Genomic DNA, 25,913 nt, shown 5'->3' with positions numbered 1-25,913 from the left:
GATCCAAGATCACAGAGCTGGTTAGTGGTAAAGACAAACTATTTTGATTCCTCTGCTCCTGTGCTTCACCAATGAAACACATCTCCTAGTGAGAGAATGTACATGGGAAGAAGAATATGGGCAAAGAAAACAAGTTATTAAGTGTAACCCTTGGATTTCAGGCTCATGTAAATGGATGGACAATGGTGCCATTTACTGAACTTTAGTGCACTGCAAAAGGCTGGGTTTATAGAAAATGAATTTAGTTTGGAAGAGGGTGAGCTTCAGCTGCTTTTAAAGAACCACAAAGAGATGGCAAGTAATCCAGAAGTTTAAAGCAGGAGCCAACACTGGTGATCCCAAGTTGGGAGTCAGCACTTAAAAGATAAATCATGGGTGTGAATATGCCCACCCAACAAAAGAATATAAAGTGAAAACATAAGACTAAGCAAACTTTAAGAAATTCTGTATGTCCAGGGATGCCTAAGTGGCTCAGTCAGGTGTCTGACCTTGATTTTGGCTCAGGTCATGATCTCATGGTTTGTGAATTTGAGCCTTGCATGGGCTCTGTGCTATCACAGCACAGAGTCTGCTTGGGATTCTCTCTCTCCCTATCTCTCTACCCCTCCCCACCTGCTCGCTCTCCTCTCAAAGTAAATAAAACTTAAAAAAAAAAACAAAAACTCCATATGTCCATATCAAGATTGAGAAAGTAAACCGGAGAATGTAAACCAACAGAAAAAGGCTATTCCAGGTAAAGAATGGTCAACTACATTGAAAGCTGCTGAGAGATAAAGGTATCTTATTTTTTTCTCAGGGTAGTCCTTAAGTTTAAAAAGGCAGAAAGTACTGTAGTCTCAACAATTTTAAGTAAAAATCATAAATGACATAGAAAAAGAAAAAAATTTAACATTAAGGAACATCCTAAATTTTTCTGAAGCACTTAACTATCAAAATATTTGACATTGATACCTAAAAACTTCATTAAGGAGTTTTCAGTACTTTAGCTTTTACTGCACAAAGCATAACATAGTTAAAAATATATTTTATTTATACATAAAAAATTATTCTTACCTGTATAAAAAAAGATCTTTGGCAAGTCTCTTGGGTCCAATGATTTTAAAGATAATTTCATATGTTTCAAGTGCCTTTCGATGAACTCCACCTGGTAATGCTGGATGTAGGCATTGAGCTAGGCGTTTGCCTATAGTCAGCTTTTTGGGTACTACCTGGTACTTTGCATTATTTTGTAAAACCTTGAAGAAAACATTTTAATTCAGCTGAGAAAAACAAAAACATTATATCTTTTATTTCCATTTCCTAGCACAGAATTTTCAAAAATCCTTACAGGACTTCTTTACATTCTAAAAAGTTATAAAAGATGCCAAAGAACTCCTGTCTTAGTTACATCTATCAATATACACATTTAAAATTAAAACTGAGGATGCAAAAAAATTATTTTGTTAAAAAAAACCAAACCACTCCACGTTAACAGAAATACCATTTTTATTTTAAAAAATCAAAATATTTTGGGCGCCTGGGTGGCTCAGTAGGTTGAGCGACCAACTTTGGCTCAGGTCATGATCCCACAGCTCGTGAGTTTGAACCCCGCGTGTGGCTCTGTGCTGACACCTCGGAGCCTGGAGCCTGCTTCGGATTCTGTGTCTCCCTCCCTCTCTGCCCCTAATCCACTCACATTCTGTCTCTGCCTCTCTCAAAAATAAACAAACATTAAAAAAGAAAATTAAAAAAAAAACACAATATTTTGCCAACAAATTTATTCAGAAGAGAGGCAATGATTTTGATTTTTGCAAATCTTTAATGTCAATCTATTTTTGATACACTATTTCAAAGATATGAAGGAAACTGGACCTCAACATAAATATGTCGTTGAAAGAGGGAGAACCACTGCTTCAGGATATCATATGTCAGCAAGGAGTTCTAATGCTTACAAGAATCTACAAAAGATTATAACTGCCCATTTGTTTTTACTAATTTCCCAAGTGGACCAATCACAACTGTGTTTATTCAAACATAACATTTATTTAGAGATAATGGTCAGGGTGGAATTTACAGAAGATCCTATTTTATAAACCACCCAAAGGAGATTAGTTATTTAAGTAACAAAAAAGAACTTATTAATTAATTCTTCAAAGTATTATAGTACAGTGCTGATAGAACATTACAGAATAAATGCACAATGAAAACAGGATAATATGCTAGAATTTGATTTAGAAGAAATATTAAAAAAAAGTCCTTTATCTTACAAAATAAAGAACTGAAATTAAAATACATAAAATGATCTGTCAAAGGCAGTACAGTAGAAAACTCAGGACAAGATCTCCAGGTTTTTAACAAAAGTGAAGGCTCTGAGGTCCACTTAAATATAACATTTTCTTCATTCATTTTTTTTTTTTAAGTTTATTTATTTTGAGAAAGACAGAGAGAGTGCAAACAGGAGAGAGCACAGGAAGAGGGAGAATCTCAAGCAGGCTCCACACAGCCAATGTGGAGCCCATGTGGGGCTCAAACTCACGAGACCATGCGATCACAACCTGAGCTGAAATCAAGAGTTGGACGCTTAACCGACTGGGCTACCCCCGTGCCCCTACATAAAACATTTTCAAAATTCTTCCCACTACAAGTTTTTAATTTAGTTTTAAACTAGATGCAATGAAGGCAAATAAAGTTAAATCTAGAAATGAAAAGCAAATTAAGGGCAAAACACTGGCAAGAACACAGCTATGAAAAACATTTTTCAACTAGCTGCTTCCGTGTGTCCAAAGTTTTAATCTCAATTTTAAACACAGTAGCCAAGAGTCAGTATTTACATATTTTAAATTTATTTATTTTTAGTAATCTTCACACGCAACATGGGGCTCAAACTCAAGGCCCTGAAATGAAATATGTTTTTCCAGCTGGGTCAGCCAGACACCCCAATATTCACATATATTTTAAGGAAAGGTATAATTACTTCTGCAGAAGGAAATTTAACAATCTATAACATAAAATGCTTTAATAAAAAAACTGTGTTAATATGAAATAAAATTTTAAAAGAAAAGTAAAATATAGCATGATTTTTTTATAGCACCATTATCTAAAAGGATTTCTGAATTGGAAAACGTTCTTTTTAAAAGCAATTTTGAATTGAAAAAAGTGTATAATGAGGTGAAAATGTAGTATATTAATAAATAACATTTTATATTAAAACATGTATTTAGACTATTTTCAACAAATTTATACTAAATACAATCCTTGCCTGTTCACAGCTTAAGTTTTCCCAATGACTTACATATCCTCCTCTGTGTTATCTGGATACAATAACATGTTTTCATAAATATTAAGTATAAAAACTACTTATGTACTTAATTAGGTCTATTAATTTCCACATTTAATAAATTGCTTATAGGAGTGCTTGGCTGGCTCAGCTTGATCTGAGTGAGTTTGGGCCTCATGTTGGGTGTAGAGATTACTTAAAATCTTTAGGGGCACCTGGGTGCCTCAGTTGCTTGAGCGTCAGACTTCAGGTCATGATTTCGTGCTTCGTGAGTTCAAGCCCCACGTCAGGTTCTGTGCTGACAGCTCGGAGCCTGGAGCTTGCTTCAGATTCTGTGTCTCCCTCTCTCTCTGCCCCTCCCCTACTCTCTCTCAAAAGTAAATATTAAAAAGTAATAATAAAATAAAATCTTTTAAAAATTAAAAAAAAATAAACTGTTTTTAAATATAACTCCTAGTAAGTCTTCAGAAAGAGATTCTTCAGAAGGAGACTGGGTGGCTCAGTTGGTTAAGCGTTGGACTTCAGCTCAGGTCATGATCTCACACTTCATGATTTCAAGCCCCGCATAGGGCTCTGCGCCAAAAGCTCAGAGCCTGCCTTGGATTCTGTGTCTCCCTCTTTTTCTGCCCCTCCCCTGCTCACGCTCTGTCTCTCTCTCTCTCTCTCTCTTAAAAATAAACATAGAAAGAAAGAAAGAAAGAAAGAAAGAAAGAAAGAAAGAGACTCTTCAGAGCAAGAAAGAACCTAACTACCTTTAAGCATACTCATAATTTTGGATGCAATTTCTTGAGGATATTATAAAAAAAATCTGAGAATTTATCAAACCCTAAATGATAAATGTTACAAGTTAACATGTCAAACAGAAGTTTGTGCATCTAATTTTAAGATAAATCCTTGGCACATAAAAAAGGAAAGCTTTTCTGGAAGACATTAATTATCTATAGTATGTATGAGGTCAAGCAATAGTGTACTTGGAATGTATTTTAGGATAATTTCTTTCCTAATAATTGTATGTTAAGCTATTTGATGTTAAAAGTTACGGGGAGAGCTCTCATTTCTTATCATCTTCCCTACTGCATTTAATATTTAAAAACATTCCAATTCAGTAACAACTGCTAAAAACAAAAAAAACAAAAAAAACAAAAAAAACCCTCCCAAAATTCCCAAAATCAAAACTATAAGTACGAGGTGAGCAAAGTTTGATCTAAGAAAACAAACAAAAAACAGTGTAAAAATGTAAAGCTATGAATTGATCTGTAATGCCATCATAATAGTGGATTAAAACCAGACATGTTAAGAGGAAACATTCAAGGCCAACCCCCAAGGCCTACGTGACTACTTATCACTTTTGTAAAAAAAAGTACTGAATATATCTAAGAATTGCCTGGATACAAAATTTTCCTTACTGCTACATAACATTTGTAAAGCACATTGCAAGTTACCACTTTCTACACCAGTTTCTGATTTTGTCGTCAGGAACTCCAGAACCGTATCTTTGCTCAATTAGAGAAACTTGTTAGCCCTCAGAGTTATTAGCATGTTTGCTTCCTAGTCTCATGTTTTTAATGGTAATGTTGTTTTGGCCTCAAAATATGCCTGGTTGTTCAGGCATGCAATTCACGAAGTAAAATAGCAGTACCAAAAGTAATCCTAAGCTTTAGTTATGTTTTTACAATTCTTTACTTCAAGCTTTAGAGAAATCCAGTAAGTAGAAATTCAGATTTCTGAATTTCTGGACATACCTTATTAAGTTTTCCAAGTGCCGATATCAAATCTGCCCATTCACTGGAATATTCAAAATTCTTTAGTGCTTTGTCAATTGCGGCTACATAGTTTCTGTATTTGGAGTCACTCAGTAACTCCAGCTCTTCTGTGTTCATCCTCCCACAGCGTTCCACTAGAGACCAGTTCCAAAGTCATGTAAAATCATCACCTATAAAAAGTTTGCAGAAGGAACCAAAGTTACAAAGTAAAGTATTAAAATGAGTTCATATGCTCTTGCTATAAAACTATTGGCTAACTTAAAAATGTTTCTTGAGTGAGAAGTGGTCAAAACTGGTCAACTAGTACACAGAGTCATGAAGAATTCATGTGTTCCTTCCCACAAACTGGAAAATGGCTGTGAGAACAAAGGGATATAAAAGAATAGGAAATATTCTGGTACTTATTTCAGCTTAGAAATCATGTTATTTATCTCCTATTTTCTGATACAATATTTGTGATAGACATACTCTTTTGCTTTGTTTTGATACATAAATACATTAAGATTGGTTTGGATTTGATATATCAAGGACATGCAGCGAAAAAAAAAAAAATGAAAAAAAAAAAAAAAAAAAAAAAAAAAAAAGAATGACTTGGAGGGCACCTGGCTGGCACAGTTGAAGAATATGTGATTCTTGATCTCGGGGTTTTGAGTTTGAGCCCCACGTTGGGTGTAGAGAGTCTTAAATAAAGGTTAAAAAAAAAAAAGATTTGGAGGTCATCTCATTTTATTAGACAATAAATGAGCATTTATAGTATAAAGGAACATCAACTATTCGGAATTTGACCTTACTTTTGATAAAACTGACAAATACACATGGTAATTTAAAACATGTTCATACATTCTTTGATACTGATTTTAAAAATGTGGTTCCAAATCCTCTAGCCCCTTGGGCTGGATTTTGTGACTCAATTCTGACAAAAATAGCAAGGCAGAAGTGATAATGTGTCATGGCTAAAACTAGGCTATAAAAGAACTTTAGCTTCCTCCCCCTTATCTTCTCTAAACTAAGATCATTAGGTCTGGGGAAAGCCAGTTGCCACCTTGTGAGAACACTTACACGAGCCCTATGGGGAGGTTCCAGTGGTAAAGAACTGCAGCTTTCTGCCAACAGTCATGTGAGTGAGTCATTTTGGAAGCAGATCTCCCATTTCCAAGCAAACCTTCATTTGACTGCAGTACCAACCAACATACTGACTGTAACTTCATGAGAGGTCCTGACACAGAGCTACATAACCAAAGTCTCTCAAATTCATGACTTATAATAATCTTGCTGATTTAGGCCCCTGACTTGGGGGGTAATTTGTTATATAGCACTAGATAACTAACAGAGTAGTAGTAAGGATTTAAATGAGGCTCAACTAAATTTGGCCCAATGTGGCCTCTCCTCCACTATTTGTGTTATCCTGTCAGACTTTTAACTAACTCTGTACCTTTCTTTAGAGCTGGATTCATGGATGTGGAGGAGGGTCTAAGAATGGGACTCAGAGCATCTCAACATGATTAAATGAAAGGTAAAAAGAGTCTTTCCAACAAATGGTTTTGGGGTAACTGGATATCCACATGTAAAGTAATGAAGTTGACTCCTTCCTCATATCTACACAAAAATCAACTCAAAATGGATGATAGCTCTAAATGTAACAGTTATAAAAGTCTTAGAATAAAGTACAGGAGTAAGTTTTTGTGGCCTAGGGCTAGGCAGTCTTCTTAGAAATAACATAAGAACATCACAAGCAACAACAAAATAAATTGGACTTCATCAAAATGAAAAACCTTTCTGCTTTAAAGGATATGGTCACAAAATGAAAAGAGAAGAGGACTTCCAGGGAAGATAGCAGAGTAGGATGACACTAAGCTCACCTTGTCCCATGGATACAGCCAGATGATAAACACATTAGTGTAAGTAACTAAAAAAAAAAGACCCAGAGACTGGAAGAACAAACTCTCCACAGCTAAATGTAAGGAAGAGGCCATATCAAAGAGAGTAGGAGGGTGGTGACAGATTAGGAGCTAAATAGACCCAAGGGACTTTCCACAGGAGGGAAGGAGGAACACCCCAGGCACAAGAGAGGAAAGAAACAAATTTTCACACCAGGGAGACTGCACAGAGAAGATGAATCCCCAAATATTTGGCTTTCAAAACCAGAGGGGTCAAATTGTGTGAGTTCTTACAATCGCAGGCAGGACTTAAAAACCTGGAACTTTAGGGGGCACCTGGGTGGTCAGTTGGTTAAGCGACTGACTTAGGCTCAGGTCATGATCTCAGTTTGTGAGTTTGAGCCCCACCTTGGGCTCTGTACTGACACTCAGAGCCTGAAGCCTGCTTCGGATTCTGTGTCTCCTTCTCTCTCTGCCCCTCCCCAACTTGTGCTCTGTCTAAAATAAATAAATGTAAAAAAAACACACACACACACACCTGGAACTTTAAAAATCAGGAGGTTTATGAGAGAGCAAGGAGGGCGAGAGGAAACTGAGTCCCAGCCTTAAAGAGACAACACAACAAATAGCTCCACCCAAGATACAGCAAAGCAGCAGCAATCTGTAAAGAGCGTCGGGCATCCAGGAGGGAGATTTGCTTACTAATCTCAGAGCATGTGCCACAGGGGCAGGGATCTTTGGGAGACTTCTCCAGGAACAAATGAGCTTTCTCTCCCTCACTCCGCAGCATAAACACATGGACACCTGCAGCAACCAGCCAGGGCACCAACACTTGCTACCTAACTTGTTCATAGTGCCCCCACCCACTTGTTCTCTTGCAAACATGCCCCAAACAGCCAGAACTCTACTCCAGATCATCACCCATAGCAGACCTGGACAAACCTTGCTAACACTACCAGACCTGCCCCCATACACTTCTGTATATCAGCCTCTTCCAACCCACGTGCCTTAGTCCCCAGCAGCTGCAGGAACCCTCCTGTGGCTGACAACCTTGCTGGCACCAGATGCCCTGTCCTCACATTCTCCTACACCTCTGTGCTACTACATCTCTGGCAAATGTTCAAGTTAAGTCCAAGGTGGCCCCAGGCTGGCTGATTAGCAACACAAGGACCAAATCCTGCCCACAACAAGCAAAGAGAGCCATTGTAGACAAATGGACAGAAGGCAAAAGCTGCTCAGCTACAACAGCAGGGCACAGACAACGCACATAGGAGATACCCCTGAAGTTCCAGGTACTGGTCAGCAGGGGACAAAGCACTACAGGGCCCTACATGCCCTCTTAATAGGCCACTACTTTCCAGAGCAGGAGACATAGCTGACTTTCCAAACATATGGAAACAGACACAGTTAAACAAATGGAAGAGACAGAGAATATATCCCAAATGAAACAGGACAAAAATCACAGTGAGAGCTAAACAATACAGAAATAAGTAATACAACTGATAAAGACTTTAAAGTAATGGTCATAGAGATACTCACTGGACTTTTAAGAAAAGAGTGAAGGACCTCAGTGAGACTCTTAACAAAGAGAGAACATAACCAATTAATAATGAAGAACTGAATTACTGAAATTAAAAATACACTACATAGAGGGTGCCTGGGTGGCTCAGCTGGTTAAGCATCTGACTCTTGATTTCAACTCAGGTCATGATCTCACGGTCGTGTGATGGAGCCCCATGTCAGGTTCTGCACTGACAGCATGGAGCCTGCTTGGGATTCTCTCTCTCCCTCTCCTTCTGCCCTTCCCCCACTCATGCTGGCTCTGTCTCTCTTAAAATAAATAAGTAAACTAAAAAATTTTTAACAATACACTAGGTGGAATAAATAGTAGACTAGAGGAAGCAGAAGAACGGATTAGTAATTTAGAGGACAGAATAATGGAAAGCACTCAAGTTGAGCAAGACAGAAGAAAAGACATAACAAGAAATGAAAATAGGCTTAGGTAAATTTAGCCATATCATGAAGTGTAATAACATTTGCATTATAAGGATCCCAGAAGGAGGAGAGACAGAAAAGGGGACAGAAACCATATTTGAAGAAATAAGAGCTGAAAATTTCCCGAATCTGGGGAAGGAAACAGAAATCGAGATCCAGAGGCACAGAGAACCTCTGACAAATCAACTGAAGGAGGTCCACACCAAGAATTAAATACACACACAGTAATTAAAATGGCAAAAAGTAGTGATAAAGAAGGAATTTTAAAAGCAGCAAGAGAAAACAGTTACATACAAGGGAAACCCCATAAGGCTATCACTGGATTTTTCAGCAGAAATTTTGCAGACCAGAAGGTGATGAGCATGACATACTCAAAGTGTTGAAAGAAGAAAACTGCAGCCAAGAATACTCTAGCAAGGCCATAATTTAGAATAGAAAGAGGGATAAAGAGTTTCCCAAACAGAAGTTAAAGGAATTCATAACCACTAAACCAGTCCTGTAAGAAATATTACAGGGGACACTTTGAGTGGAAAGGAAAGACCATAAGAGGGAATAAGTAGGAAAGAAAAAAGCAGTAAAAATAAGTATGTCAACAAAAATCAGTCAAGGGATTCACAAAATAAAAGCATATAAAGTAAGATACCATATACGTAAAATATGAGGGGGAGAGGAGTAAAGAATGGGTTTAAACTTAAGCCATCATCAATATAGACTGCTATATGTATGTTATATACAAACCTAATGGTAACCACAAAGCAAAAATTTGTAATAAATATGCAAAAAATAAACAGAAAGGAATCCAAGTATATCACAGAGTGAGCCAACAAACCATCAGATAAGAGAGCAATAGGAAGAAACAGAGAAGAACTACAAAAAAAAGTATAAAACAAGTAACAGAAGAGCAATAAGTACATATCTATCATTAATTACTTTGAATGTAAATAGACTAAATGCTCCAATAAAAGGGTGACAGAATGGATAAAAAAGCAAGAACCATTTATAGACTGGCTACAAGAGATTCATTTCAGACCTAAAGACACATGCAGATTGAAAGTGACAGAATGGAAAAGCACTTATCATGCAAATGGAAACAAAAAGCAAGTAGAAATACTTACATCAAGCAAAATGTCCTTTAAAGTTTTTATCTTTATTTATTTTGAAAAAGAGTGCGTGTATGAGCAGGGGAAGGGCAGAGAGAAGGGGAGAATCCGAAGCAGGCTCTGTACTGTCAGTGTGGAGCCTGATGTGGGGACTTGAACTCACATGAGATCATGGCCTGAGCTGAAACCAAGAGTTGAATACTTAAACAACTCAGTCACCCATGTACCCCTGGATAAAACAGCCTTTAAGCAAAGACTGTAATAAGAGACAAAGAGAAGGAAGCATTAATTATATACATTAATAAAAGGAAAAATCCAACAAGAAAATATAACAATTACAAATATTATGCACCCAACATGAAAGTACCCAAATACATAAAGCAGGGAACTTTAACACCCCAACTACATCAATGGATAGATCACCCAAAAGCAAAAGAAACATGAAAACAGTGGTTTCAAAGGACACACTGAAGAAGATGGGTCTAATGGATATATTCAGAACATTCCACCCTAAAACACCAGAATACACATTCTTTTCAAGTATACATGGAACATTCTCCAAAAGAGATCACATATTAGGGCACAAAACAAGTCTCAATAAATTCAAAAACACTGAAGTTATACCATGCATCCTTTCTGAGAAGAATGCTATTAAACTAGAAATCAATTCACAAGAAAAAATCTGGAAAGAACACAAACACATGGAGGTTAAATAACATGTTACTAAAAAATGAATGGAAAAAAAAATGAATGGAACCACCAAGAAATCAAAGAGAAAAATAAACAAAACACATGGAGACAAATGAAAATGAAAACACAACAGTCCAAAATCTTTGGGAAGCAACAAAAGTAGTTCTAAGAGGAAGTTTATAGCAATACAGACTTACCTGAAGAAATAATAAAAATCTCAAACAACCTAAACTTACATCTAAAGGAGCCAGAAAAAGAAAACCAAAACCCAAAACCAGTAGAAGAAAACAAACATTAGAACAGAAAAGAAATAAAAACTAAAAAACAAACAAACAAACAATAGAACAGATCAATGAGGGGCGCCTGGATGCCTCAGTCAGTTAAGCATCCGACTTCCACTCAGGTCATGATCTCACAGTTTGTGAGTGTGAGCCCCGTGTCAGGCGCTGTGCTGACAGCTCAGAGCCTGGAGCCTGCTTCAGATTCTGTGTCTCATTCTCTCTGTCCCTCCCCCACTTGTGCTCGGTCTCTGTCTCTCATAAATAAATTTAAAAAGAAAAAAAATTAAAAAAAAAAAAAAAAGAACAGATCAGTGAAACCAGGAACTGGTTTTTGAAAAGATCGATGAAATCAACAAAACTTTAGCTAGACTCATTTAAAAAAAAAAAAAAAAAAAAAAAAAAGGACCTCAAACAAAATCAGAAATGAAAGAAGAGAAGTAACAATTGACACTACAGAATTACAAGGGATTATTGGAGATATTATGAAAAAATTACATGTCAACAAATTGGACAACCTAAAATCATGTAACCTCCCAAAACTGAATCAGGAACAAAGAGAAAAATGTGAATAGACTTCTCAGAAGTAATGAAACTGAATTACTAATCAGAAAATTTCTAACAAACAAACGTCAAGGACCAGACAGCTTCACAAGTGAATTCTACCAAACATTTGGAAAAAGAGTTAAGTACCTATTCTTCTCAAACTATTCCAAAAAAATAAAGAAAAGCTTCTAATTCATTCTATTAGGCCAGCATTATTCTGATGCCAAAACCAGATAAAGACACTACAAAAAAAGAGAATTACAGGTCAGTATCTCTGATGAACACAGATGCAAAAATTATCAACAAAATATTCACAAATGAATCCAATAATATACTTAAAAATTTATTAACCATGATCAAGTGAAATTTATTGCAGGGATGCATGGGTGGCTCAATATTTGCATGGGTGGTTTATATCACATTAACGAGAGGAAGGAAAAACACCATAGATCATCAAAATAGATGCAGAAAAAGCATCTGACAAAGTACATCGATTCATAAGAATTCTCATGAAAGTAGATTTAGAGAACATACCTCAACAAAATAAAGGCCATATATGAAAAACCCACAGCTAATATTATACTCAATGGTGGAAAGGTGAAAGCTTTTCCTCTAAGATCAAGAACAAGACAGGGATGTCCACTCTCACTACTTTTATTCAACACAGTACTGGAAGTCCTAGCTGTGGCAATCAGACAACAAATAAAAGGCATCTGATAAGGAAGAAGTAAAACTTTCACTACTTACATGATGACATGATACTATATATAGAAAAACTTAACGACTCCACCAAAAAACTATCAGAACTGATAAATGAAATCAGTAAAGCACAGAATACATAAAATACAGAAACCTGTTGTATTTCTCTACACTAATAATGAGATAGCAGAAAGAGAAATTAAGGCTACAATCTCACTTCTATTTGCACCAAAAAGAATAAAATATATTGGAATAAATTTAACCAAGGAGGTAAAAGACTGGTACTCTGAAAACTGTAAAACACTAATGAAAGAAATTGAAGATGACACAAATGGAAAGATATTCCATGCTCATGGATGTAAGATCCAATATTATTAAGAGATCCATACTCCCCAAAGCAATCTAGATGTAAAGATTTAATGCAAATTCCTATCAAAATACCAACAGCACTTTTCACTGATCTAGAAAAAACAGTCCTAAAATTTATATATAGAGCCACAAAGGACCCTGAATAGCCAAAGCAATCCTGAAAGAACAAAGCTGGAAGTTATCACAATCTTAGATTTCAAGATATATCACAAAGCTGTAGAAAACAAAACAGTATGGTACTGGCACAAAAACAGACATATAAATCAGTAAAACAGAATACAGAGCTCAAATAAACCCATGCTTATATGGTCAATTAATCTATAATAAATGAGGCAATAATATACAATAGAGAAAAGACAGTCTTCAATGAATGGTGCTGGAAAAACTAAACAGCAACATGCAAAAGAATCAAACTGGACCACTTTCTTACATCATACACAAAAAGAAATTCAAAAGGGAATAAAGATCTAAATGTGAGACCTGAAACCATAAAACTCCTGGAAGAAACCAAAAGTAGTAATTTGACAACAGCCATAGTAACAATTTTCTAGATATGTCTCCTGTGGCAAGAGAAACAAAACCAAAATTAAACTATTGGGACCATACCAAAACAAAAAGCTTTTGCTCAGTGAACAAAACCACCAATGAAACAAACAGGTAACCTACCAAATAGAAGAAAATATTTGTAAATGATATATGCCATAAGGGTTTCATTTTCAAAATACATAAAGAGCTTATAAAACTGAATACCAAAAAAATCCAATTAAAAAATGGGCAGAGGACCTGAATAGATGTTTTCCAAAGAAGACCTACAAATGGCCAAGAGACCCATGAAAAAGATGCTCAACACTAATAATCTTCAGGGAAATCCAAAGATAAACCACAATGAGATCTCACCTTATACCTATCAGAATAGCTAGAATCAAAAAAACAAAAAATAACAAGTTGTTAGCAAGGATGTGGAGAATAAAGGACCCCAATGCACCGCTGGTGGGAATGCAAATTGGTGTAGCCACTGCAGAAGACAGTATGGAGGTTCCTCAAAAAATTAAAAATAGAATTACCATATGATCCAGTAGTGGGAATTTACTCAAATAAAATGAAAAGACATATGCACTCCTATGTTTATTTATTATTATTTATAATAGCCAAGACATGGAAGCAACCCAAGTGTCCACTGATAGATGAATGGATAAAAAAGATGTGGTATATGTAGACACAATGGAATATTACTGCGCCATAAAAAAATGAGATAGTGCCATTTGCAACAACAGGGGTGTAACTAGAGGGTATAATGCATTTTAAAAAGTCAGACAGAGAAAGACAAATATCATGATTTCACTCATATGTGGAATTTAAGAAACAAATGAACAAAGAGAAAAATAGATTAAAAAAAACAACCCAAACTCTTAAATATGGAGAACAAACAGTAGTTGCAATAAGGGAGGTCAGTTGGAGTATGTATGAAATAAAGGGGATTAAAACTACACTTATCTTGATAAGCACTGAGTAAAGTACAGAACTGTTGAATTATTACTGTACACCTGAAACTAATATAACACTGTATCTTAACTATACTTCAATAAATAAAAATGACTGTAAAGATGGTCATACAACTCTGTACTGAAAACTGCTAAATCATACACTTTAAATAGGTGAATTGTATGGTAGGTGAATTTTATCTCAATGAAGGTAAGTATATATATATGTGTGCATACCAGTACATCTACATTTTTATATAATGAGGCCTTAGGGACCTGTGAATTACCTCAAATTACATGCAAAATTTACCTCTTATATTTTATTGGGGAGAGAGTCTACTGATTTTATAACATTCTCAAAAATGGTTTTTAACAAAATCCTCAAAAAGGTTAACAGTCCCTACTCTAGAGAATATAACCTATATTAGTAATACCTGTTGGCACTGAAAAAAGGATAAGAATCTATGAATTTATTAAATCAAAAAAAATTTTTGGTTAAGGTTGTGACAGAATGATACAAACCACCCAGTTCTCTACCTTAATTCTTTTATCCATAAAAATAAAAACAGACAAATCCTCAAATCCTATTTTTACAGACAATAATTATCTTAAACACTTGACTTACTTCAGTACACAAAGTGCCAAGCACTATGTCTAGGTGCAGAATAAAGAGAATAACCCTGACGTAATGCATGATACTTTCATTCCCAATTGGGAGGGGCAGGCCCTTGTGCTTTAAAATAATGTCTGGGGCGCCTGGGTGGCTCAGTCGGTTAGGCGTCCGACTTCGGGTCAGGTCATGATCTCGTGGTCTGTGGGTTCGAGCCCCGCGTCGGGCTCTGTGCTGACAGCTCAGAGCCTGGAGCCTGTTTCAGATTCGGTGTCTCCCTCTTTCTCTGACCCTCCCCTGTTCACGCTCTGTCTCTGTCTCAAAAATAAATAAATGTTAAAAAAAAAAATTTAAATAATGTAAAATTTATGCAGGAAAAAAACTTACATTGTTATTATATCTTTATACCCTGGACTTTAACAGCAACAAAACAAAGCAGTATTTTGAAGTATTGCCAGAAATCCAAAATGAACTTAAATGAACCAAAACTAATCTTAACTGTCTTCCCTTTCAACATTGATTTTGTTTCACAGATTCAATACACAATTCCCCTAATTGGGAAGAAGTCTTTGAAAGCAGGAACTCTATTTCCTACTTATTTGTATGTGGCACAGCACATAACTTGGAACAAATAGTTAAGCTCAAGTTGGATTCATACACAGTGATGTAAGTATAATAGTTGAGACTGGGAATGAATTAACAATTCTGCAAGCTGTTTTATCATTAACCTATGGTTAATAAAAATCTTTTAAACTAGATTTAACCATAAACACACACAGCAATGTATGCTTCAGGGACAAAAGACAATCTTTTTTTAAAGATTTAAAGTCTATTTTGTCTGATACAAGTATTGCTACCCTGGTTTTTTTCACTTCCACTTGCACAGTATATGTTTTCTGCAATCCGTCATTTTTAGTCTGTGTCTTTAGGTCTGAGGTGGTAGTTTTTCCCTGTTTTGTAGTTTTTCCCTGTTCTTTTCTTCTCTTGCTCTCTTCCCTGTTGTTTGATGGCTTTCTTTAGTGTTATACTGGGATTCCTTTCTCTTTTTTGTGTATCTACTGTAGGTTTTGATTTGTGGTTATTATTAGATTCATATATGTCATCTTATATATAAGCAGTCTCTATTAAATTGATGGTTGCTTAAGTTTGAACACATTCTAAAAGCACTAAATTTTTACTCCTTTGTCCACATTTATGTATATGTCATATTTAACATCTTTTCATTTTGTGTATACCTTGGCTGATTTTTCTACTTTGGTGTTTTCACCTCATACTGGCTTTATAAATGATTTACTACATTTACTACATGTTTGCTTTTACCTGTGAATTTTTTTCCTCTCATAATTTTCTAATAGTTATGGTCTTTTCGTTCGAGTTAAAGAATTCCCTTTAACATTTTCTGATAAGACTGGCTTAGTGGTGATAAATTTCTTTAACTTTTCTCTGGGAAATCCCTTACCTTTCCTTCTATTCCAAATGATAACCTTACTGAGTATTCTTAGTTGTACATTTTCTCCTTTCAGAACTTTAAACATATCATGCCACTCCCTTCTGGCCTTCAAAGGTTCTGCCAAAAAATCAGCTAATAGCCTTATGGGGTTTCCCTTGTTTGTAACTGTTTTCTCTTGCTCCTTTAAAAATTTTCTAATCTTTACTTTTTGTCATTTTAATTATGTGTTTTGGTGGGGACCTCCTCGGATTAATCTTAAGGGCTCTCTGCGTTTCTGGATCTGCATGTCTGTTTCTCTCCTTAGATTAGGAAAGTTTTTAGCTATTTGTTCTTCTGATAGGTTTTCTGCTCCCTTCTCTCTTAAATAAAGCAAATGTTAGCAGACAAAAAAGAAGAAATTGACAGTAATATGATAATAGTAGCGGACTTTAACACCCTACTTACATCAATGGCACGATCATCCACAGAATATCAACAAGGAAACAGTGGCTTTGAATGACACATTAGACCAGATAGTCCCAATGTATACAGAACATTCTGTCCAAAAAGAGCACTATACAAACTCTTTTCAAGTGCACATCAAACATTCTCCAGGATACATCACATTAGGCCACGTCTCAATAACAACAAGTCTCAATAATTTTAAAAGACTCAAATCATACCAACCATCTTTTCTGACCACAATGGTATGAAACTAGAAGTCAATTACAAGAAAAAATCTGGAAACCACATGAATATATTGATGCTAAACAACATGATACTAAACAATGATTGGGTCGACCAAGAAATCTATGAGAAAATAAAAAAATACATGGGGACAAATGAACATGAAAACACAACAGTCCAAAATCTCTGGGATGCAGCAAAAGGCAGCAGTTCTACGAGGGAAGGTTATGTGACCATAATAATTATTACCATACAGAAAAAATCAAATGAGCATATGCATCAGTTAGTACTGTGTTTGGCACATATTAACCTTTCTCACTTGTTTCTGGTAACTAACTTCTCTCCTAGAACTCAAAAACCACTGTGTGTGTGTGTGTGTGTGTGTGTGTGTGTGTGTGTGTGTGTGTGTGAGAGTGTGAGTGTGTGACAACAGGCTGTTTTCTCCCTAAACTCTGCCTGCAAGCTTATGAGTGGTCTCTATCAAAATCTCTTCATTTCAAGCATCTAAGTAAATCCTGCTTCCTTCTAGGAACCTAATTAATACTCCTTCTATCTTCTGACAACTCCCAAATTTCTATCTCTTGCCAGATCTCTTCCTTGAACTCCCAGCATATTAACTGTAATCAGAGTAATGATGTAATTGTGAAGCAATATTACCTCAATTGGCATATTCTGCAGACATACTTTTTTTAATTCAGTATAAAAAAACTAACCAGTAATGACCAGCTAAGTTTGTGGAGCTTAGAACTCTTTAATGTGTTTGCAGCTAAAAAAAAGTTCAGTCAGGTAAGAAATTTGATTTTTTCTTTTTTATTTTGCTAAAAGTTGTCTAAACACTTAAATAAAACTAAAAAGAGTTCACACAGTATAGACACATATAACACTAGGTAGAACATGAAAAACAAAATGTTACGCAAACAGCTGAGAAATGAGACAGGACATTTTGTAGAAGTTTCATCAGCAGGGAGTTATGGTATTTTTGTGTGAAAAGATTGCCAGATCCTGGGACTAGAAATTAGGTTCTGCTTCTTCAATTATTTTTAATGAAAATAAAATCACTTACGGCATATCAGAAGAACTCTAGGGATGTATCACTTTTGAATTTTTAATCCAACATATGATAAATGCAAATTCCAGCTCTCAAGTATTTTTTTTCCATATTTTATTTCAAAGTGGCTTAGATCAGTACTTTCCAAAGTTCTTTTCAAAGAACCAGTTTTACCCTAATCCACTGGTGACTGATATAAATCATGTACATAGTTGTTGTAGGAATATAAAATTGCTATAAAAATGTCTAAATGCTTACTTTCATCTGTGCTTATTTCAAGTTTTCTTAACAAAGAATTTGTGAATGGCTCACAAATCACACTTTGAACACCAATGACTTAGATCATAATGCGAATACATCTTTTCTCATATTGGATCAAGGAAACTTTAGACACTGCCTCTTCTTCAGAAATGTAGTTTCACTTCATAAGAAATGCATATATTTAACAACAAAACAGTGTTTTGTAGAACCCTCCAGCCCACAAAAAGATAGGCGATAGGCAATAGGCGGCAGAGTCTCCAAACACAGGAATTAAAGTCAAGACAGCTGAGAATTCAAATCCTACTTAACACTTAGCTGTATGACCTTGGGCAAAATGCCAAACTTCAGTTTCCTCATTTATAAACCAAGATGATAATACCCAACTCAATGGTTGCCAAGATCAGATAAAGAACATATTAAACTTATCAGAGTGCCTGGCACATAGAAAATGCTCTAAAAACTTATTGCTACCATTATCACCAATAAAAATAAAAAAGTACTAGGAAGCAAGTATGCAAATTATAAGGACTAGTAAATTGTAATTTAAGAGCCAGATATGGCTCTGAACTTATTGGTAGTAAAATGGAAAACTGAAGACTCTGACTAAATTATATCCAGTTGTCTCATGAATGCAAATTAAAATGTGTCATTGCCAGGGTGCCTGGGTGGCTCAGTTGGTTAAGCATCAGACTCTTGATTTCAGCTCAGGTCATGATCTCAAGGTATTGGGTTTGAACTCTGTTATCAGCAGGGAACCCACTTCAGATCCTCTGTCCTCCTCTCTCCCTGCATCTCCCCTGCTTACACTCTCTCAAAAATAAATACTTAAAAAAAATGTGTCATTGCCAAATGTGTGGAATTTTTTTTTTTTACTATTTTTATTGAACTGCACATATTTAACATACCTTCTAAGTTCTGACTAATGTACACACCCATAAAACCATCACCACAATCAAGATTTCTCACCAGAGAAATGTTCTCTAACATAGAGAACATTTATATCACCCTAAACAAGAAACCTACCAATTCTACTACCTCTATCAAATGAGGTGGTTTTTTGTTTGAAATTAAAAACAAAAACCAAAAAACAAAGCCCAAAACCTATTCCCGCTAGTACAATAACTATTTAATATAACTAGGAAACTTGAAAAAGTAAAAATCACTAAATAAAAATAAAAACTGTGGTTTGTTCTTAAAGTGATACAGGTAAAGTCAGAATGGCATTTATAATTTTTCTTTCAATATGGAATTGCTGAATCACTATATTGTACACCTGTAACTAATATAACACTGAAAAAATAAGGTTACACTTAATAAAATTTCTCTTTTCCTTCAGGAGCTGCTAACAAGTAGGTTTTTGACCTTAATCTGTAATCGTATCACCTGACAATTCAGCTATTCTTTCAAACTTACAACTCATATAAACTGGACCTGAACTGTCATAAAGCATGATTTAGTGCAGTGTTTTTGTCTCATTCAAATATAAAAATGAAACAAAATAGCTGTTTAAAAAAGAAGGCAGATTCTCTAGGCAAATTAAGGCTTATGAAAATTATCAGGGAAGTATATATATTTATGTTTTCACACATTACAGGGTGATAAGGCTGTATTCAAGAAACAAAACATTCCAACAGACCATCTGAATCTTAAAAAATTTTGTTTAAATCGTTATAAAAAATGAGTAGACCTAATTTCACAAAATAACCACACAAGGATACTTTGGCTGATTTGCTTATTACTAGCTGAGCTCCTGGCTTCCCCCTCTCCTTTGCCATGAAAAGTTTGGGGGAGGGCTGAAGAGACAAAGAACTATTCAGTATTAGCCAATTCTACAGATATATCTGGGGATTGTCCAAGAGTTTTATCACATTCCAGGTACGTAAATGAATACATTCTGAAAGTGTCATGTAATTCAGGGGGAAAAACTTTACTTGTTGATTATGAATGAAAAAGTACTTTAAAAACTGCTATATAGATATATAGTAGACATTTTTTCCAAACTGTTTTGCCTAAATTAAAAATTATTCGGTAACTATTACAATCTAACAAATAAGACAATTATTAACAAATTTATCTCATTTTGGTCAAAAGTTCTGGGTTTCAATACTGACACACTAACACTCTTTAGTGAATAGTTTATTTAATCAACTCATAAAGCTAGTTATTCCAGAAAATTAGAAACTTCCTGGGAGGAAGAAAACACCTACCAGGTATTTCATTAATCGGTTTAAGTACCCACAAGAACCCTAATGATCTGTATGTTCCCTCATCTGACCCAATCTCAAACCTTCAAATGGTACACACTCTAAGAAACCCCAAATATGTGATCAACAGATCTTCAGCTTTTCTTTGCATGTCTGGCTGCCTTCTGGTCCTAACTACCTTCTCAGGATAAGACCTCCTCTGATGCAGCAGAGGTAGGAACACCTTAGCTAACCTTATATTGTGACTTACTATGTGCCTGGCACAACTCAAATGTTTTGCATATGTTAACTTAATCCTACGAAGTAAACATTATTATGGTCCACACTTACAGATAAAGAGACTGAGGCATAGAATTATTATGTGATACGATGTGTTTAGTAAAAATGATAGAGTCAGAGATTTAGACATAAACAGTCTAGCTTTAGAGTTCTAACTCTTAACCACTACTCTTCATTCCTCTTTTATATCCATCTGACTTCAGGGCCAGGGAGTAAAGTTTCCTTACTCCCTTCAAACTTACCTGGCAAAATCCCAATCTTAGGTGAACTCTATTATCTACTTTTTCCATGCGAAAGCCCAAACAATTGAACACTGCTGAAGAAAAATCGTACGACCATAGGCTGACTGATTGCATTTTAAATTGAGAAACAAACCTCAAACAGGAGTTCAACACTGTTCTAATCCACTGTTTCCTTAGTAAATTTACTTGCCTGACACAATTATTCATACCTTCTATTCTTTTCAAAAATCTAATACCACATCCCTCCATTGTTGCTAAAGACCCAACTTCCAGTTTAACTAAGAAAACAGAAGCAAAAAGAATGCTTATAGTCCCTTCAACAAATCTGCAAATCTATCTCCACTTATATCCATACTCTCTACTTTCCCTCCTGTTCTGAGGAACAAAGGACCCTCCTCCATCAAAGACCCACTCTTTTGCTCTGGATCCCATCTCCTGTTACCTCTCAAGAATTTCCCTTAAGTGCCTTATTGGTTTACTCTTCTTCAGCACCAATTTCTCCTCCTGTGCAGGATCATTCTCCATCAGCCTATAGACAAAGGCCTGGAATCTCCCACAGTGAGAAACTAAAAGCCATAGCTTCCTCTTGACTCTCACAGACTTTTTGGCTATCAACCCATTTCTCTGTCCTCCCTCGTTACAAAACTTTCTGAAAGATTTTCCTATACTCATCATTTCCTTATCTCTTCACTCTTTGGCCTACTCAAAAATGTCTTATGACACTGATCTGCAGGGAAACCACCCGTGTAAGAGTCACCAGTAAACTGCTTTAGACAAAGTCAATGGTCATTTCTCCAGCCCCTCATCTTAATTTCTCCTCAGTATTCAATACCTAGTTTTTGGCGACCAGGACTCTTCATTTTCAAGGGATGTTCTGACTTCTCTAACCAGTCTTCTCCAATCTGTGTCAGCACCTCTTCTCTATTCAAATTTTATTAAAAAAATTTTTTTTAATGTTTATTTTTGAGAAAGAGAGAGTGTGAGTAGGGAAGGAGCAGAGAGTCAGGGGACACAGAATCGGAAGCAGGCTCCAGCCCATAAACCCTGAGATCATGACATAAGCCGAAGTTGGACACTTAACCAACTGAGCCACCCAGGCGCCCCTATTCAAATTTCACTTTATTATTATTTTGTAAATGTTGAACTACTTCCAGGCTCAATCAGGAACTCTCACCTCTTCTCTAGAGTTATCTCCTCTAGTCCTATAGTTTCAAACAGCATTTGTCAACAAACATATCCTAAACATATACAAAACGTCACTTTTCATTTTCTATTATCCTGGTTAAGGTCTGCTTCTATTCTTAAACCCTTATAATCTGTCCTCCACAGAGAAGCTACAGATCTTTTAAAATCATATTAAGTCATTATGGGAATATCCACACTAAATACACCAACATTTTTTGCACTGTAGGGCGTTCTGTATTTGCTATTCTCTGCACCCAAAAGCTCAAAGGTCAACTCTGTGTGGCAAATTCCTTCCCATCCTCCAAGTAATATCAAACCCTCAGAAAAGCCTTTTTTGAACAGTCGATCTCAAGTGGCCTACGCCAAGCCCACAATCTGAACATCTATTCTAGAATATCATATTATTTCCTTCCTAGCACTATTTCGGACTGAAATTTCCTATTATTTGCTTGTTTTTTAAATCTACATTCCCTTATTGCAATGCAAATGCCATGAAGTTAGAAGCCTTATTGGACTTGTATGAGCAGCCCCATACAAGTAGGCCCTCAAATAGGTTTTGAATAAATGAATCTATAAATGTAAACACTGCTCACAAACCATTTGCTTTTTTTCTTTCCTAAGAAATCTGGAGAAAAGAGCAAAGCTACAGTTCTATTTTTTAAACACTACAGTCACACTTGACCTCACTCCCTTCAAACAGACTATATTCATACGGTCATATTAAAGTACTTAATAGTACTTTAAAAAATTGGAAGATTCTCACAAAAACACCTATTAAAAATGTGCTCTATCTAGTTACATTTTAAAATATTAGCTCAGTTTTAGCATCCTTATTTAGTGTAACTACTTTGTGGACAATGTCACTCTAGAATGTCCTTTTCTAGGACTGAAAAGGAAATCCATTAAATATGATACTCCTAGAGGTCAAATCTTTTAAAATTAATTAGATGCAAATCTCTAGTTGGAGAAAATTCTGACAGTTATATATTTATATTTTCACTTTTAATCTCAATGAAAATCATAAAAATAAAACCCAAGATATGAAAAATCAAAAATCTCATAATTCTGCCAAGATGACAAACAGCAAATTTTATTTACTTGGAAAAAAGAGAGTAAAATTAATCAACATATAAAAAATTATCCATCTGTTAGAAACAATTTGAATTCTATAAAAATTATAACTAAAGATTCCTTCTAGCTTTAATCGCTGATTTTGTGTGACACATAAGCATCATGAAGAAAAGTAATTTAGAAAATAGAACAGTGTGAGCACATATTACAACCTAAAATAATCCGTTAATAGGTAGCTAGGATTCTTTCTTAAGGATCAAATAGTTAATAGCTATAATAATGAAACTAAACATATGCCCTTGAGTTAAAGATAACATCCTGCTCCCAAAGCATAGCAGCCAAGTAAACACTGCCCATACATTATTCAAGATGATGATGATGATCTGACAGCAGCTCACACTGACTTCGTAATCACTCTGTGGTAGGTACCATGCTAAGCCTTTTACACAAATTATCTCATGTAATCTTCAGGTTTGCTCACACAGCCATGTACATATGAACATTCTGGTGTTTGATATTTCACACAGAGTTAAGAGGAGGAACTGGGAAGAACTCTGGCAGGCTGACCACTGGGCCTGGTTCATAATCATTATCTTTTTGAACTTTTCCCCACAACTCTTAATTCTTCTGCCTGACCTATCCTACCTCTCCTCTCTTACCCAATTTTTCAAAAACCTGTTCAAATTATATAGCTTCTCTTGACTCTTTATCCAGTTTTTAGACCCTGTTCTTTCTTTTCCTATTCCACTTATTTTCTTACATCATAATAGCAGCACCTGGGTGGCTCAGCTGGTTAAGCATCCAACTCTTCATTTCAGCTCAGGTCACGATCTCATGGTTCATGGGATCGAGCCCTACATTGGGCTCTGTGCTGATGGCACAGAATTCTCTCTTCCCTCTCTCTCTGCTTCTTCCCTCACTTTGCGTGCCCTCTCTCAAAATATATAAAAACACCATAATAATGTAAGTACATACATTTCTGTCGTTCCTTCTAGATGTTGGCTTAAGGACAAGGACCAGAGCTGAACACTGAATACCCCAAACCTATGTCACTGCTCAATACTGAAAGTGTGTAGGTTGAAGTATAAGGCAAAATAACTATAAATTCTAATATTAAAGGGTTTTGTCTGGTTATATGTAAAACAGTGATTCTATTTCAATAAATGACCACAGTGAAAGGGGCATTCTATTCAGTATGTACAGGAACACAATCTACTCCCCTGAGAAAACAATTTCAAAAAAAGTAAAAATATAGTCTCAAGTGGGATTAATCCTGGAAAGGTATTGCAGGATGGGTTGTACATCTCCAAATAGAATTATAGGTGAGGTTGTCCTTAAATTAAGGAAGCCCAAGACTGATGTGAAGATCCATGTTGGATTAGGGGCATGTTCTAAATTAGAAATTTTTTTTATAAAGCACCCACTTCCTCTCCTGTCCTTAGGATGTGTGTTCTGTTTGCCTTTCCTGCTTCCAGAAGCTCATCTAAGCATACAGCCTTGAGATAGAAATATGGTGTGGGGGCTACCTGAACTGGGTACGTGACCGAACCCAGTTAAGGTCTCTATATAAATTTTTAAGATTCTGGCAGGTGAGTGAGTGTGGAGATCTACTTGTTTTAAGGCCACCCAAGACAAGCCCTATATGTAAATTCCCTCACTTATTAAACTTGCCACTTACAAATCTGGAATGGTTGCCCTCTTTGTTCTGTCTCTCCCTTCCCTCTATAGAGAGGGTTGGGTTTCAGATTTTAGATATAGGTTCTGAGGAGGTTACAAACCAACACTTGCCCATGCTGTATTCAGAGTAGAGACCAATTTCTCTCCTCCACTGCCAAACCCCATTGCAGTGGTCCCTATATCTATCATGATGATCCTTAATGAAGTTGGCCTTACCATCTTTAACAAGCATCATTGCATATATATATATATAACATATATATATATATAATATATATATATATATATTATATATATATATATATATTTTGTTTTTTTTAACACTAGCCAACTGTACAAAACTTGCTGCCACCTCCTACCTCAGGGCCTTTGTATGTGCTCTTTCTTTTCCAGGTATGCCCCATTCTCTCTTTCATCATTTCAAATTTTCCTATCAAACTATATTCAAAATGCTATGACTCTGTATGATATCTTTTTTTTTTTTTTTTTTTAAAGTAAGCTTTATGCCCAAGCTGGGGCTTGAACTCATGACCGTAAAATCAACAGTTGCATATTCTACCAACTGAGCGAGTACATCTTCTGATTCAACCCCTTTAGGCTCATTCTTTAATCAGCCCCTTCTCCAATATTTAGAAACATGGCTTTCATTACAGAATAGCATTTAAAAAAAAAATGTCTATTTTATCTATCTTGAGAGAGAGAGCACACAAGCAGGGGAGGGGCAGAGAGAGAGGGAGAGACAGAATCTCAAGCAGGCTCTGCGCCAACAGCACAAGGCTTGATCTTACAACCCTGAGATCATGACCTAAGCCAAAATCAAGAGCTGGACACTTAAATGACTGACCACCCAGGATCCCCTAGCATTTTAAAATGCATATATGCTTCATGTTTCTAAAAGTTTCATGTCATTTATCTTTTTTCAGTTGCAGTAAAAACATACAAAATTAACCATTTTTAAGTGTATAGTGTTAAGTGTATTCACATTGTGCAATTTACTTCCAGAATATTTTCGTTCTGCAAAACTGAAACTTTATACACATTAAAAATCAACTCTTCTTTTCCCTCTTCCCCAGCTTCTGGCAACCACCATTTTACTTTCTACTTCTAACTAATCTGACTACTTCAGATACTTCATGTAAGGGGAACCATAAAGTATTTTGTCTTTT

At 35.8% G+C, this 25,913-nt stretch overlaps 1 protein-coding gene across 6 annotated transcripts in view; it reads right to left on the bottom strand.

The window, feature by feature from the left end:
- The window catches only part of DOP1A (DOP1 leucine zipper like protein A), a 111,210-nt gene that overhangs the window by 74,567 nt on the left and 10,730 nt on the right, over positions 1-25,913 (bottom strand). For all 6 annotated transcript variants that reach the window (XM_042939240.1, XM_042939243.1, XM_042939241.1 and 3 more), the window contains exons 2-3: positions 4,999-5,189; positions 1,054-1,235 (exon numbers count right to left, since the gene is read on the bottom strand). In XM_042939240.1, coding sequence (XP_042795174.1) covers positions 1,054-1,235; positions 4,999-5,136 — 320 coding nt within the window. In that variant the 5' untranslated portion in view covers positions 5,137-5,189. The remainder of the gene's footprint in view (positions 1-1,053; positions 1,236-4,998; positions 5,190-25,913) is intronic.

This window comes from Panthera leo, chromosome B2 (assembly GCF_018350215.1).
Source record: "Panthera leo isolate Ple1 chromosome B2, P.leo_Ple1_pat1.1, whole genome shotgun sequence".
Classification (NCBI taxonomy): Eukaryota; Metazoa; Chordata; class Mammalia; order Carnivora; family Felidae; genus Panthera; species Panthera leo.
Note: the sequence above shows the minus strand (reverse complement) of the source record. Positions and strands in the feature narration are given on the sequence as shown.